At 33.7% G+C, this 16033-nt stretch overlaps 1 protein-coding gene across 1 annotated transcript; it reads left to right on the top strand.

Annotated features, from left to right (window-relative positions):
- Positions 1 to 883: 883 nt before the first annotated feature.
- On the top strand, positions 884 to 2428 carry LOC149203618 (uncharacterized). The gene is made up of 3 exons (XM_089401937.1): positions 884 to 1357; positions 1445 to 1561; positions 1652 to 2428. The coding sequence occupies exons 1-3, from the start codon at positions 884 to 886 to the stop codon at positions 2426 to 2428; spliced, it is 1368 nt and encodes a 455-aa protein (XP_089258063.1).
- The last annotated feature ends 13605 nt before the right edge of the window (positions 2429 to 16033 follow it).

Genomic DNA, 16033 nt, shown 5'->3' with positions numbered 1-16033 from the left:
TTTCATTAATTTTCTCCTAGGGAATTCTACAATTTGCAGCAGTATGTCCAATTTTACCACATCTAAAACATTTTAGAGTGGTTTTATCAGAAAATTTTATTTGTTTATCATTACGTTGTTTATCTCCATGAATATTTCAACCCCCCTTCCTCTATAATTTGTCCTACCTTGTCCTCTGTTACCCTTAAAATTTATGACATATTCTTCTTGAGGTTTTTGGTATTTTTGAGAAACATATAGTGTTTCAGTATTAGTATTATGTAATGTTTCTTTCTTGCCAAAATCATTCTCTCATTCTGCAAATTTCCCTAATAATTTGTCAAAATCCAAATGACATATTCTTCTTGAGGTTTTTGGTATTTTTGAGAAACATATAGTGTTTCAGTATTAGTATTATGTAATGTTTCTTTCTTGCCAAAATCATTCTCTCATTCTGCAAATTTCCCTAATAATTTGTCAAAATCCAAATCTTTTAATTGCCCGCTAGCTTGGAGAGATTCCAAGTAGTGTGAATAACTAGGGTAAAGAGCTTTTGTAAAGGCATTAAGCTCTAAATCAACTTTAACTCTAGTAGATTCAATTTCATGATTGATGGCTTTAATTTCAGAAGCAAGTTTTAAAAGATCATTACCTTTCATTTCCAGATTAAATAACTTCAACAATAACTGTATTATCTCCAATTCAGAGTGTGAATCATAAAGTTGTTTTAATTTTGTTATGGCAGCATACATTGTTCTACTTTGAACAATATATCTGCTTACCTCTTCTGAAACTGAAGTGGAAATTAAGGCATAGGCCTTCTTATCTTTACTTCGAACTTCTGTGGTTTATCTCTGTGCTTCGAACTTCTGTGGTTTATCTCTGTGCAAAGCTCGTAAAGAAGATGGCCAAAGGAATGAACAAGAAGAGATCAGGCGACGGTCAGCGACTAGCTGGGGGACCTGAAAAGGAGGCAGCACCAACTAATGTTGCTGATAAGACTGTTAAGAAAGAGACGCCTGTAAAGGAGAACGAACCCAAGGGTTCAGCAGAAGCTCCTCTGTCAAAGGTTGATCAAAATAAGAACAGAAAACAAGGCCAGGAAGCAAACAATGAAGATGGCAGTGGCAAAGACAGGTTTGCCGGCTTGATTTTTATGTGTAATTCTGAAACTAGGCAGGAATGTTTCCGATACAGAGTGTTTGGCTTTCCACTAGCCAAAAAGGAGCTTGTAGAAAAGGTGAAGCCCGGAATGAAGCTCTTCTTGTATGATTTTGACCTTAGACTCATGTATGGTATCTACAAGGCAGCGTCTGTTGGAGGAATGAATCTGGAACCAGATGCTTTCCGGAGTTCTAAAAGGCCATTCCCCGCACAGGTAACCTTTCACTGTGTCTTTGCATCTTTCGTATACATCAGTTTTCTGTTGAGATGAGCATTTTCTAAATGAAGAATGTTTGTGCAGGTGCGGTTTCGTATTCAAAGGGATTGCTCGCCGCTTTCAGAAGACATATTCAAGAAAGCAATCAAAGATAACTATGATGGGAAGAACAAGTTTCGGTTTGAACTCAATCCTCAACAGGTATCATCTATCTATTAATTATTTGTAATGAAACTGCTCGACATATTTATTTGATGGCTTCTTTAATTAGGACAATTATTTGTTTTACAGGTGAAAAAGCTTACGGAGCTCTTTAATTCTCGCCCTGAAATTCCCCGTATTCCTGTGGAGGCTCCCCCTCTTGAACCTAGAGTTCAAGTTGACCTTCAGCTTTCTAGGGAGCTTCAGTTCAGGGAGGAGATGATGAGGGAGGAACTGCGTCGGGAGGAACTCCTAAGAGAGGAACTGCGCAGAGAGGAACTGCGTCGAGAAGAATTGCGCCGAGAAGAATTGGTGAGAGTAGATATGCTACGCTATCAGGAGGAAGCCAGACGTGCAGCACGTACTGATTTTGTTCCTCATGCTCCTTTAACTGGATATGGTGTTGATCCTGCTATACCTGAGAGGGAGCTGTTACGATATGGAGGAGGAAGGGATTATATTCCTCAGGCTCCTCTTCAAGCTCAAGATCCCTATGCGAGTCTACGAGCTCAAGATCCATATGGTAGTCTATTACCAAAGCAACCTGAGTTAGATTATCAGAGCCAGGTTGATCCAAGAATTGGATCTTTAAATCGTCAAAGGTTGCCGGCTGATTTAGATTATCAGAGCCGCGTTGATCCAAGCATTGGATCTTTAAATCGTCAAAGGTTGGAGGCGGATTATCGAAAGCCGATAGGTGATGTGCCAACTGAAAGCTACTATGCGGACCCTCTCCTGCAAAGGGATTTTCGTCGACCTGGTTTAGGAGCCCCTGCTCCTCGGGCTCCTTTAACTGGATATGGTGTTGCTCCTGCTATGCCTGAGAGGGAGCTGTCACGATATGGGTTTATTAAGACTGATTTATAAGTTGCTTATTACTATAGTTTCATTCCATGGTTTTAGTTATGAATCAGTAGTTAATAACTGATCCTATTGGTACGGTGGTACTAGACTATTTGAGATTGGGAACTACATATTTGACATGGTGGATAGAATTATAGCAGTCGCTTCAGTTAGAATTGTGATATCATAGATGTATTGTTTACACCAGGGATACTGTGGGAGTTCTTGTTACTGAGAAAAAAATGCAGAATTATAGTGTTGTGAATGGGAAGAATGCATAATTATAGTGTTGCGAATCAGTGTTATTTTTGTTTTCATATTTTGCCAGAGGAAAAAAAAGATTATGATATATATTAATAAAACAGTATGATATATATTAATAAAACAGTTTAATCTTTATAGTATTGCAATTTGTTTGCAAAAATATATATTTTTTAATTTATTTTACAGTACTCTTGTTACTACTATATATATATTTTTTAATAGTGTAATTCAAAATCTACAATCTCTTAGCTATGGTCCAAAAAACAAAAATATCTCTCTTAACAAATTTGACAGAAAAGATCCTTTTTGAATTCTTCATTTGAATTTTTCAGTAGTGGCTTCACACCAACTTTATCAATATTGTTATTTGTTGCTGAAGCACCTCACCTTTGATAAATCTTTCCCCATTTGATCACGAGTAAGACTAGGTAAAGCTTTCCCCATTTGATCATGAGTAAGACTAGGTAAATCTTTCCCCTTTAGATCTTGAGTAAGACTAGGTGAATGTTTCCCCTTTTGATCTTGAGCAAGACTAGGTCTTTTAGGATTTCTTTTGTTGAATTTTCTAAAGTTTCATCTATTAGATTGTCCAAAATTATTTACAAAATGACGCACGATATCCAAAAATTTGGCTTAGAGCCACGAAATTGATAGCTAAGAATGCAAGAGTAGTGGAAGCCACATAAGAGATGAGCGGCCACCAAATCATCCATAGACTGTCAATGACTCTCCAACATGGGACCAAGCCTTTACCCATACCATTGGCTAGTAGGTGACCCATTATCCCTTGTTGTTGAGCTTGACTCCCAATGATGAGGATGTCAATAATCTCTTCAATAAATACAACTTTTCTTCCACCATCTGGGATCATCTAGCTACCATCTTCAGGAAGCCTTCCATACTTTTGGACAACATTATTACAAATTTTGAAAATTGTACGTGGCATCCTTTCCAAAATTATATCCTAAATAGATCTTGGTAGTAACTCCCTAGATTCATCTTATGGGATATATGGAAAGAAAGGAACCAACACATTCAAAAATACTGTCTTATCTACTGACTCCACCTTGCATGCCATCCTCAGCAAGCTAAAAGAAAACATCCATATGATCACTTGTTCCACTCGTGATTGACAATTTATTCCTTAGGAATGATCCATCGTGGTTTCTCTGCAATTTTCTCCCAACTCTTCCACCCTTGCTGTCTCTAATCCTCTTGCTTCCCTGTCTAGTCTTATGGCTTAAATCCCCCCTTCTGTGGATTTCATCAAAATAAATTTTGATGGAGCCTCAAAAGGAAATTCCTATCCAGCAAGTAATGGATAAGTTTTCAATTTGTGGGACAAATAATTCATATTTATTTAGGAGTAATAAGACATGATACCAACAACAACTGAGTTATGGGCGTTGCAACAAGGTATTTTATTTTCATTTGCAATAGGTATCAAAAGATTACAATTGAATGAGACTCTCAACTTATCATCTCTATATGTTGGAAAATTCAATGTGGTGTTAATCATTCCAAAGTCTCCCAAATTAGTTGACATATGACAACCACAATTGTGAAAGTTTCCTCCCTTTTATCACTTGTTCAAGCTTCCTTTTTTACTAATGTCCGACACAAGGGTAATACAATAAGGTAAAAGCTTGCAAATTTTGGTCTTAGAATCGGAGGACCATATCTAGACTTGTCTCTTACTGGATTTACTCATTTACTAAACATTTACAAAAATATTTAGAACATGACAAACATTTTTTTGAAAATGATTTAAACACTTTCATTACAATGTTTCAAGTTTAAGTGGGTTTCAAGTAGATCAATAAGGCACACTATATAGATGAATAACAAAAGAGGGAAAATATAGATGGTGTTCCAAAATACAAGAGTTACAAGATTCCATTTCCAACTGTACACCAATTTTTTTGTCTATTTTTTGTGTAAGGCTCAAGATTTAATTACCGAGGAAAATTAGTACAAGTAGATCTAACTGGTGTTAATGATAATGATATAGAGAATGACACATGATATCCAAAACTTTGGCTTAGAGCCACAAAACTAAGAGTTAATATGATTTGCATGAATAGAGGGCCAGTGTTGAGCTTCAGTTGTGCCGGAGAGGGTTTCGTGGGACAGGGTTTCTGAATACCTATTTTCGGATATAGAGGTATTGCTTTTGTGTATTTTTCTCTGTCGGATGAGTTGGTTAAGCACGCAGTTGTACTCAGAAAGACTGCATAATAATATAACCCTCAGAATAGTTGCATCGGTTTTCCCACATTGGGTTTTTAGGGGATATTTGTCCAAAAATAATGGTGTCACTTGTGTGCTTGTTTTCTTTCAGTTGTTGATCTGTAGATGGTGTGACTATATTGTGCTTATTTCATTATTTAAATGTATTAAATACCTTGTTCAAATTTAGACAAGTAGAAGAAATAAACCAGCGAAATATAGATTAATTTTCTAATGGATAGACTTAGAAAATGAAACACTATATACCTAAAAGCCATGGGACATATATGAAACATATAATTTAGATTTTAGAAACATATAATTTAGAATAATTTAGATTTTAGAAACATATATGAAAAAATGATGAAAACATCTAACAGAGAAAGATGCACTTCACCAATGAACTTGACAGAAGAATTGTGTAATGCTTGAGATGTATTACTGGAATATGATCAATGATATCTCTGTGAGCTTCTTTACAACATAAGTCCTTCAAAACTAATCCCAACTCTAATACTTCTATTTTTGAAGTATTTATACAAAAATATTTACAAAATATTTTGATTCGAAAGATCAAGATGGAATCCTATTAATGTCTAAACTAATTTCAAATTTAGAACAAAATAATAGGAACCTTCAAACTAGTAAATGTTGGCCCTGTTGTTGAGGAATATTGTTGGTGACTGGGCCTCAAAATATGCTACATTGTTTTGCCTTGTTGTCCAATTATGAATTACTCCAGTAATTTGCACAATTTCTCCCACCTATATTCACTTGGGATTGAAAACTTAATCAATTTCCTGTAGCTTTCATCCACATCTGTGTATTTTTGAAAGGTTAGCTTGATGAAAAATAGATGCATGACCTCATGACAGATAAATAAATCAAAATCTAAGGCCTCCATGAATGCCTTCCATGTGATAAGACCTTTGATTTCTGCAAACTCTGATTTGTCTTGGGAAATCTTGATTAATCTTCTTGGTACTCGGTTAGGCTCATGAGCTCATTATCTGTATTAGTCAACTTTGGAAAACTTTTCTTGTTCATCACCTGCAGCTTCTTGTGGAATCTATCTATGTCGGTTTCTAAGTTCTGAATTTTTTTATCTAGCTGATTCATAAGAGTCCTTTTGGTTAGCATCCTTTTCACCTCCAGGATGGTCTTTGTTTGGTCCCGAATTCCCAACTCCTGTAGTTCTTGTCTGTTATTGGAATTTAGAAATTTGATGATGGTCGTAGCTTCCCTAGGTTTTTGCCCTAAGTGTATTTTAGTCTGCTTGATCACCCCTTGGGATTTCTGCACTAACTCCTGTTGCTCAAAACTTATCTGTATAGAAGGCCATATCTCTGTGATGTCTTCAACGATTTCTGTCCATATATGTTCTCTCACTTGGGCCAGACTATGACCCATAATTGATTCACTATGGAACTACTCAATTTTTAGCTCTGATACCATGTTGAGAAATCAATGCTAATAAGATTAGGGTTAGATTTATCTTTCTTGATAATTACTTGTGAATTATATTAGCTTCTTTTACTTATTTGTTATTATCTTTCATGAAGAAAATACCAAATTATGTGTGCATGAATATCACAAAAAAACAAGACACACGATGTAGGCACTCTGCTAGGGCAAAACCCCTATGAATTAAAGATACTTTCGAAGAGTTTCCTTTGGAAGACAAATTAGGCGAGCAAAGAGAAATCTCCATTATCAAGAGAAGTGTTATATATTTCCTTGCGTTCTTGTAGTATCTGCAAGTAAAGAGAAACAAATAGTTGCCCTTTGCACTAAAAAAATTACTCAGAAAGGAATCGACATGAGCAGGAATAATAAATAAGCAATAACCTGGAGGACATAAGGTATGACTAGGAAACATAAATAAGAAATAAATTTGAAGTTAGAGGATACCTCACAAAGTGAATTGGACCAAAAATCACAACCAAAAATCTAAATGAATATACATAGTAGACAATCTACGTGGTTTTGGAGAATGTTTGAGTAGAAAAAAGTAAAGAATTCCACACTCTTAGTAGAAGCAAGTTCTCGCAAATCTACCAAAGGTTACACTCTTTTCTCTACTTTCTGCAAACCACTCATAAATGATTAACTAGTTAATTACCTATAACTGCATGTGTGTGTGTGTGTGTAAATGGACCGTGCAGTAATATGATAACATACAATATAGTATATACAATAATTATTATAACATTGATCTATTTTGCATTAAGAAAGTATGATATTTATTGCCACTTACAAATCATGAATGATTACAACAATATATACATGGTTTTGATGGGAAATTAAAATATGCGATAAACAAGATGCAGTTTACTGATGTAGAAGAAGTTTTAAGGTCTAGGTAAAATTAACATGTTACATCTCACAACAAGAATTATATTAATTTGGAAATGGGATGGGCCACACTCAAAGTTAACATAACAAAAAATAAAAGTTCCTGAAAGCTTTGAAACAAAGGGAAGTGTGACTATCTATCTTATCCCATTCAAGACATTCTGGTTTTGCATCCTGAACTTATGTTGATTATAGATTTCGATAATATCTCGGAATCCGACGGTCAGGAGAGAGGTCAAAGAATTGACCTCTCTCCCGATCGTCAGATTTTTGGATATTCCTGAAATCTGAAATCGACATAATAATGCCAGTTTCACACAGTTTAAAGAAGCAAGGTTAGACCAAGAGGATGCATATATAATTTAGAACCTAAAATTTTCTTATACAGAACAAGTTCTCCTTTAAAAAGCCATAATTACCATAGTATCACAACTAATGGATATTTGTACAATTGCTAGACATTTGAGTTGCAAGATTTAATCTCATGCAAAGAACATAATAGAGTTCAAGCACTGTCAGATATCTCTTCAAATCTTCAACAAAACCAAAACAAAAAATAAGGCTTCTCTTGACAAATGATATAATGTGAGAGCCAAAGCATTTTTCCCTAAAACCTTCCTAAATCATAGATGTTGCAACACAATGTACTGAATGAGAGAAGGAAAGATGGAATAAACAAAAGATGTGTTGAAATTTGGGTCAACTTTGGGATGAATTTCCCCAAGAGAAATCCAATTACCCCAAGAGAAATCCAATTACCCCAAGGAGAAACCATCTTGCCCCAAAAGAGAATTCAAAGTGAATAAAATAAATATTATTATTAATGTTTTTGGCACTCTCATTATTATTTCATGTGACATTTATTTGGGCAAATTACTATGTCAAATTCAATGTCAACGTACTTATTAGAAATTTTAATTTATGTTTAACCTCCAAATTCACAAGTTAGCCTCATAATATTTCAAGTTGGTCTGCCCCAATAGTTGTGACCCTTCGCATTTGAGGTAATGCAGGCCTAAAGAAGATGAGTTGGAGAGGAAACAAGAACGTGGGTTTGTACTTGTTTCTATGGTTTGGTACAAGTTTAAGTTAGGGTTGTTGGATACAATATTTTGACAAGTTTCTGTGGAAATATCTATGGCCTAATGGTGGCATCTATTGCGGTCTAACAATGGCAATCTCCACGGCCTAATGGTGGCATCTATTGCGGCCTAAAAGTGGTAATCTATATGGCTTATAACTATGATATATGGCAATGATATGACATAGATGTATGGCACGCCTTATGACAGAGATATATGGCAGTGATATGACATAAATGTATGACACTCCTTATGACAGTGATGTATGGAAATGCTATGACATTGATGTATGGCAGGAAAACTTACCCTTATGATTGTGATGGAAGTGATATGATCATGACAAAGATATATGCTACTTTTAGTGATATGGAGGCATCCCTATCAAAGGTCTTGTGAAGGACTCCTTAAAAAATTTGCGTGCTACCATCTTATGAGGATCTTGTATGATCCAGGGTTAGCCCTATGAGGCCTAATGTGATTGATGTTGATAGACTTGTGTCTCATTATATTCATACATTGTATCTAAGATGAACATTTGATGAATATCTAAAGAACAAGAATAATTTATTTTTGGATTTTCCCCCTTGTGGGGTTTTTCCCTTGTCTCTGACCTAAATCATGGTGTCCCTATTGTGTATATTTTTCTTCTAATGTTCTTCATTGTTCCACTACATAGTTGATGTTATTTTTCTCTCTATATAATTTCTTATGATGATATGGGGTGAATGTAATGTATAAATTGTTGAAAATTTTAAAAAATGCAATTATCTTTAGCATAGAACAATCAAGCCCTAAAATTAACAAGAAGTTGGAAAAATTTATGACATCAACATTGACTATGACAATGCATTGCAGGAGCTTGAATTGGATTTTAGAATCCCTATTACATGCCTTGGACTTTACAAGAGGATAATGAAGCCATCCATACACAAGTTTAAAATGGCTCCTTTCCAAAGTGGTGATGACTCCATGACGGTAGCTTTTACTATGGTTAATACTGATAATCACAGGAAGGAAGAAGAGAAGTTGTGGCATGTCTACATGTTTCATTTGTTTTATTATTATTAAATCATTATGTGATATTAACTACTTGGTTTAATAGTAGTTGTTTACATCCTGATACTCCCCATTTGGTTGGTTCTCTCTATTTATTTTTCAAATATCTCCTAATCTGATAATTAATTCTTATGATTTCTTATATTAATCTTCCTTGAATTCAAATTCATCATAAAGCATTTACATAAAAGATCTGAACAATGGAAACAAAATACCAGTAGGATAATAAATAGACAGTTAGACAAGCAACACAAACATTTTACCTTGGAAAAACTCACTGTCAGAAAAATCCAACAACCTTTTCCTTAGAGAAATTCCTCAATTCAACAAGAATACATCTAAGTCAAATACAAAGTCAAACTGACCATCAATACAACCCTGTCTAACTTAGTCAAACTTCCCTCTTGTCAAGTCACCTATATGCCCAACAAACTCAGCCCTATCTATCTGATGATTCAACTATACCAAGATTTCCGTTAGTTGAGATTCTATAATGTCAAACAAGCCCAGGATAAACTCCACAAGGATGAATGAATTTTATTAATCAATCAAAAGAAATTTATATAGATGAAAAACAGAGGGGGGGGGGGGTAGTTATGTCTAGATAACTCCTTTGTATGGGAACAAACTGAAAAACTAACTAATCCTAGTAATGTACACAAATTACAAAATCCTGAAGGATTATTTTAACATTTCCCCTCTTAATCTAAAGGGATATCTGACATGCCAAGTAAAGATCTGAACTTTTCAATTTTTTCACATCCCAATTCTTTAGTAAAAATATCTGTGATCTATTCTGAAGTAGGACATTGTGTTAGATGAATTGTTTTGGCCTCTACATGGTGTCAAATCAAATGATACTTAGTGTTGATATGCTTGGTTCGATAATGAAATTTAGGATTCTTGGGCAGTTGAATTGCAGAAGTATTAACAATCAGAAGAGGTGTTGAAGTCTTTTGTTTCTCCTGCAAGTCTTCAAGTATTTCCAAAGCTAAATGATTTCTTTTGTAGTTTGAGATGCTACAACATATTCGGATTCAGTGGTAGAAACAATAGGGATAGATTTCTTTCATGGTCTCCAAGTGATATCTGCTGATCCAAGTGTCATCAAATAACCAGAAGTAGACTCTCCATTCTCTTTATCACCATCAAAATCAACATTTGAATAACCAGTGAGGTGGAAGTATGAAACTTTGGAATATTTGATGCCATATTTTTGAGTACCTTCAAGATATTTGAGCACTCTTTTTGATGCTACCCAATGAGATTCACAAGGTTGATGCATAAATTTGGAAAGTATTCCTACAACAAAATTTATTTCAGGATCAGTAGTGGAGAGATAAATCAAACTTCCAACAAGTTTCCTGTACTTTGTTGGATCTTCAAATTGATTGCCTTTTTTTTTTTTCCATTGGAGTACAAACAAGATTACAATCCATCATTCCATATTTATTTAATAAATTTCCAGCATGTTTCTTTTGAGAGATAAAAATAGGTTGAGGTTTCTAATCAACTTCAATCCCTAGATAATAATGAAGTAAACCCAAATCTGACATATCAAAAACGTTTTGTAGTTTCTTCTTAATAGAAGCTATATAGTCGTAATTGTTCCCTATAATCATCAAATCATCAACATAGACAACCATATATACAACTGATCTTCCAACTTTCTTAACAAAAAGAGTTGCATCATCTAGGTCAAAATGTTTATAATTCAACTTAAGAAAATATTCAGTTAGTTTTTCATACCATGCATGAGGTGCTTGTTTCAAACCATATAAAGACTTCACCAATTTGCATACCTTTTGTTCTTTACCTTTAACAAAAAAAACCCTCTATTTGAAACATGTAAACATCTTCCTTCAAATATCCATTTAGGAATGTGGTTTTGAAATCCATATGATGATTTTTCCATCCATTCTATGTTGCAATGGCAAACAAAGTTCTAATAGTGCCTCATTTAGTTGTAGGAGAAAATGTCTTTGTATAGTCAACACCCTCTTTTAGTGCATACCATTTTGCTACAAGCCTTGTCTTCTACTTATCAAGTGAACCATCAACTTTATACTTGGTTTTATAAACCCACTTGCAACCAATGGGTTTGATGCCATTAGGAAGATCCACCAACTTCCAAGTACCACTTTTAATGAGTGCATCATATTCCCTTTGCATTGTGTTTTTCCATTCATTATGACTAGCATCTTATTCAAAACAAGTAGGCTCACTATCAACAGAGAAATTATATTTAGAATCATAAGAGTAGCTACCTGAAGAACTTCCTGTTTCAAAAGCACCACATTTTCTTGGAACTGTTCTATTACGAGTTTATCTTCGTAGTAGTTTCTCAACTTGTGTTGGTGGTTGCTCATTTTGTGGAGAAAAATCTTTTGGAACACAAACATTTTTTGTCCCTGTAGAAGCACTTCTATCATCCATATTTTCTTCAGTTTCATCATTGAGAGGCAAATTTATTAAAGGAAAACCCACAAAATAATCTATAATGGGAATCCGCCTTCAGGATATGGAAGATTATTATCAGATTCATAATAAAACTTCTTAGGCATAAACTTTTCTAAATGATTGAGTTGTCTATCAACAATGGATGTATCTTGTTCTGATTCAAGAAAAGCTACATCTCTTGATAAAATAAACTTCTTATTTTCTTCATCATATAGCCTGTATGCCTTAGAAGTATTGGAATATCCCAAAATATACATTTTCTTCATATGGAGTTTTGTTGTTGATGATAGAGGAAGGGCATCGATTTCTAATATATGTTGCATAAAGCACTGGTTCTCCCCAAAACATCAATTTTACATTCTTAAAAAAACATCATTGACTTTATCATATTAAGCAATGTTTTGTTCATTTGTTTCACAACACTGTTTTGTTGTGGATTATATGGCATTTTGGTATGGTGTTTGATGCCAGTCTCTTGCAAATATTTTTCAAAAACATGTGAAGTATATTCTCCCCCGTTATCAGTTCTTATAGTATCAATATTAAGTTGACCTTCATTTGTAATCAAGAGATGAAATTTTTTAAACACATCAAAAACTTGTAATTTTTCTTTAAGCAAATAAATCCAACACAACCTCGAATAATCATCAATAAAAGTCAGTATGTATTTATTTCCATTCACAGTTGGTAGAGGGATAGACCCACGTAAATTAGAGTGTATGAGACTTAATTTCCTTGTAGCTCTAGAAGTAGAATTCTGAAAAGACTGTTTGTGATGCCTGCGCAATAAACAAGCATTACATGGGGTCAATTTTCTTGGAACTATTGGAAATCCTTTAATCCCTCGTTGCCTCATAATTCTAATACTTTCATAATTAATATGACCAAAGTGTGCATGCCACAATAAATATGATGACAACGTATCATTTTGTTGAACCAAAATGACATGCCTTTCAACTTCAACAATTTATCTTCTTCCACACAAGTCAATACAGTGTATTGTCAGTTGCTCTTCAAATTTCTACTTTACAATCAAATACGTGAATGGAATGTCCCTGTTGTCTTATTTGTACAAGAGATCTTAAAATCCTTTGGAACTGAGGAATGTAAAGAACATCATTCAAAGTATAATAAGAAAGTCCAGGAATTTTTAACTGAATAGAACCAATCCCTCATGGTTTGATTTGAGACTTATTAGCAAAATACACTACTCCATCAATATTATCTCTAAATTGTTCAAACAAATCTCTTCTATAGGTCATATGACAAGTGTCACATGTGTTTAAAATCCAATTTTCATGCCATTAAGAAAAAGAGGTACTAAATATATCTTCCATATGAAAATTACAATGAGAAACAACATAATGTGAATTCTCATAAGACTGTCCTTTTTCTGGAATTAGTTGATCTTTCTTTTCAAGCATTTGTTCTGTTCTTTCATTAATTTTCTCATAGGGAATTCTACAATTTGTAGCAGTATGTCCAATTTTACCACATCTAAAACATTTTACATTTGTTTTATCAAAAACATTTCTTTTTTTATCATTCTATTGCCTATCTCCCTGAATATTTCAACCCCCTTGCCTCTATAATTATTCCTAACTCGTCCTCTGTTACCCTTAGAATTTTTCATAGATTCTTCTTGAGGTTTTTGGTCTTTTTGAGAAAGACATAGTGTTTCAGTATTAGTATTATGTGATGTTTCTTTCTTGCCAAAAGCCTTCTCTCTTTCTGCGATTTTCCCTACTAATTTGTCAAAATCCAAATCTTTTAACTGCCCACTAGCTTAGAGAGATTCCAAGTAGTGTGAATAAATAGGGTAAATCAACTTTAACTCCAATAGATTCAATTTCACGAATGATGGCTTTAATTTCAGAAACATGTTTTAACAAATCATTATCTTTCGTTTCCATATTAAATAACTTTAACAATAATTGTATTATCTCCAATTCATAGTGTGAATCATAAAGCTCTTTTAATTTTATTGTGGTAGCATATGTTGTTTTAGTTTGAACAATATATCTACTTACCTCTTCTGAAATTGAATTGGAAATTAAGGCATAAGCCTTCTTATCCATACTTTGTCATATCGCTAATTGTTTCTCTTCATCGGGCTGATATGGTGCATTCCCTTCTTTTCGTTCACATACTCCAGCCCACAGACCATTAAAAACAAGTGTATTTTTTACTTTTCTGAACCATTCTTGATAGTTTTCCTTTCCATAAAGGACAACACCAGCTAGTAAAATCAAAGAGTTTGTGTTTTCTATAATATTTGGCAGCCTATTAGTACTAAAGAATGCTCAATAACTTCCGTTATCCTCTAAATGCACTAAACTTTAATTTTATCTATCTGTGAAAGGCAATTTCACAGCCTTTGTTGCTAAAATAGAATGTCTCTAAATACTTTGAGAGAGGGATAATAGAATCAAGCATTTAATGTTCATCATAAACACTGAAAACATAATCTAAATCTATTATTTGTATAAATAAACTGCGCTGTCAATGGAGTATAGCAAAACTAATCTCTCGGGATACTTAGCAAACCACGAATTACGTAAGCAAATAGTGGTTCAAGCAGAGGAAAAAATTGACTAACTCTGGGTCAGATCTTCTCAATGAGAAGAGAGATAGATTATTCACTTGTAGGTTGTGCTCAGTTGAGGAAAGCAATTGTAATACATCACCATTCATCAGATTAATGCAAGCAAGCAAAGAAGTTTTTAGTAGATTTCTTTCCCTTGGAAAAATACTATGTGCATGTGTGTTATTTCTCATTTCATGTTTGTGGTTGGTGTTCTAAATTTTGAATTGATTTCCATAGAGAAGTAGAGTAGGTTTGTGTCTTATGATTTTGATTAAAATTTCATTAGTAGTTGCAAATCTACATCATAATTTCTATAATAGTATGTAAAATGTCTTGATTTGGTTCTAATATATTTTATGTGGAGTAGTTTGTTATTATCTCCTTCAATACTTAACCAATTTCACTTTTTTATTGGGAAGTCCAAGGAATAACATATCTCTCACATTTACATGGTTTTCTAGTTGATACCACTATGAATATCATCAAGAACATGTAAATGTTCCCAAAACGATTCTTAAACATGAGGAATTATTGAACATAGACAACTTGTTACATAAGGATTTGGATGATTACATATCATATGTCCTAACTCTAAACCTCTATTATTTCAACATTCTCTACCAATCAAAGGGTGACAATTCTTACCTACACCAACTTTATATCTTCATTCAACTCAGACACTCTCAAGGATTCTTCCCATGTGACATCTATATAATCATCAAATCGATTTAGCACTTCAATGCCATTGTTGAGGACTTTTTCTTTGAGATTGATGATTGTTTGCAGTATCATGCATCACAATGTTTTTCTTTTGTGTTTTTTCCCTTCCAATTTTTTTAATATTAATCATTTTCCTCTATGATTGCATTCTTTTGAGCATTCTTTTATTTTTTTCTTCATCTTGTGCATACTCTCACTATCTTGTAGTTTACTTCCTCATTTTGCTGAGCATAATAAATCTTCAATATGTATCAACTAAGGTTACTCCATTTTATGCATTCTCACAAATTTTCAACCGCCACCACAAAACCAAAAATAAATTTACTGGTTGAGAAAGGAAAGTATTCCTAAGCTTCTTGAGCAAGTTTTCAACCAGTATTAGAAAAACATTCCCACCTAGATTGTTATTTTTTTATTAGGTACTAGTTAGTCTTATCAATGGAGATCCTTGGGGTTCAACAATGTTCCAAATGCCTTGGTCAATCAAGAATTTATGAATTAAAGTGGGTATTATGTAGATGAACTAGTCATACAAATTTTTGACCCACTCATCTAAGATTGTTTGACCACTATTAATAAATTTAGAGATATTAATATTAATTAAGATTAATCATGTGCACCACATTCTATAAATTTCTTAATTTCTTTAAGAGTGGATATGAGGAAATTTTCATGTGTTTTTTGTGAAAATTTGTGCTCTCACCTATGCAAGTGTGACATATTTTCATCTAGGGTCATTTTGAAATAATTTTATAATTTTCTTTATCACCACTCTCATGATTTTAAAATATTCACTTCCTTCCTCCCTTAAACCTATTTCAATCTGGTGGGAAACTAGGAAGACGAAACAAGGATAACCCTTGAATAGTGAATGAT

The sequence above is a fragment of the Pinus tabuliformis genome, chromosome 2_1, assembly GCF_031772625.1.
Source record: "Pinus tabuliformis cultivar Carrire ecotype Pingquan chromosome 2_1, CPIR1, whole genome shotgun sequence".
NCBI classification, from domain to species: domain Eukaryota; kingdom Viridiplantae; phylum Streptophyta; class Pinopsida; order Pinales; family Pinaceae; genus Pinus; species Pinus tabuliformis.
This window is presented reverse-complemented; position numbering and strand designations above follow the sequence as displayed.

What these genes read in the sequence shown, in the direction of transcription:
- LOC149203618 (XM_089401937.1), top strand. Translation starts at nt 884, where the DNA reads ATGGCCAAAGGAATGAACAAGAAGAGATCAGGCGACGGTCAGCGACTA. An exon ending in AAAGGCCATTCCCCGCACAG is followed by an intron (nt 1,358 to 1,444) that starts GTAACCTTTCAC and finishes ATGTTTGTGCAG; the next exon opens with GTGCGGTTTCGTATTCAAAG. An exon ending in TTGAACTCAATCCTCAACAG is followed by an intron (nt 1,562 to 1,651) that starts GTATCATCTATC and finishes TTTGTTTTACAG; the next exon opens with GTGAAAAAGCTTACGGAGCT.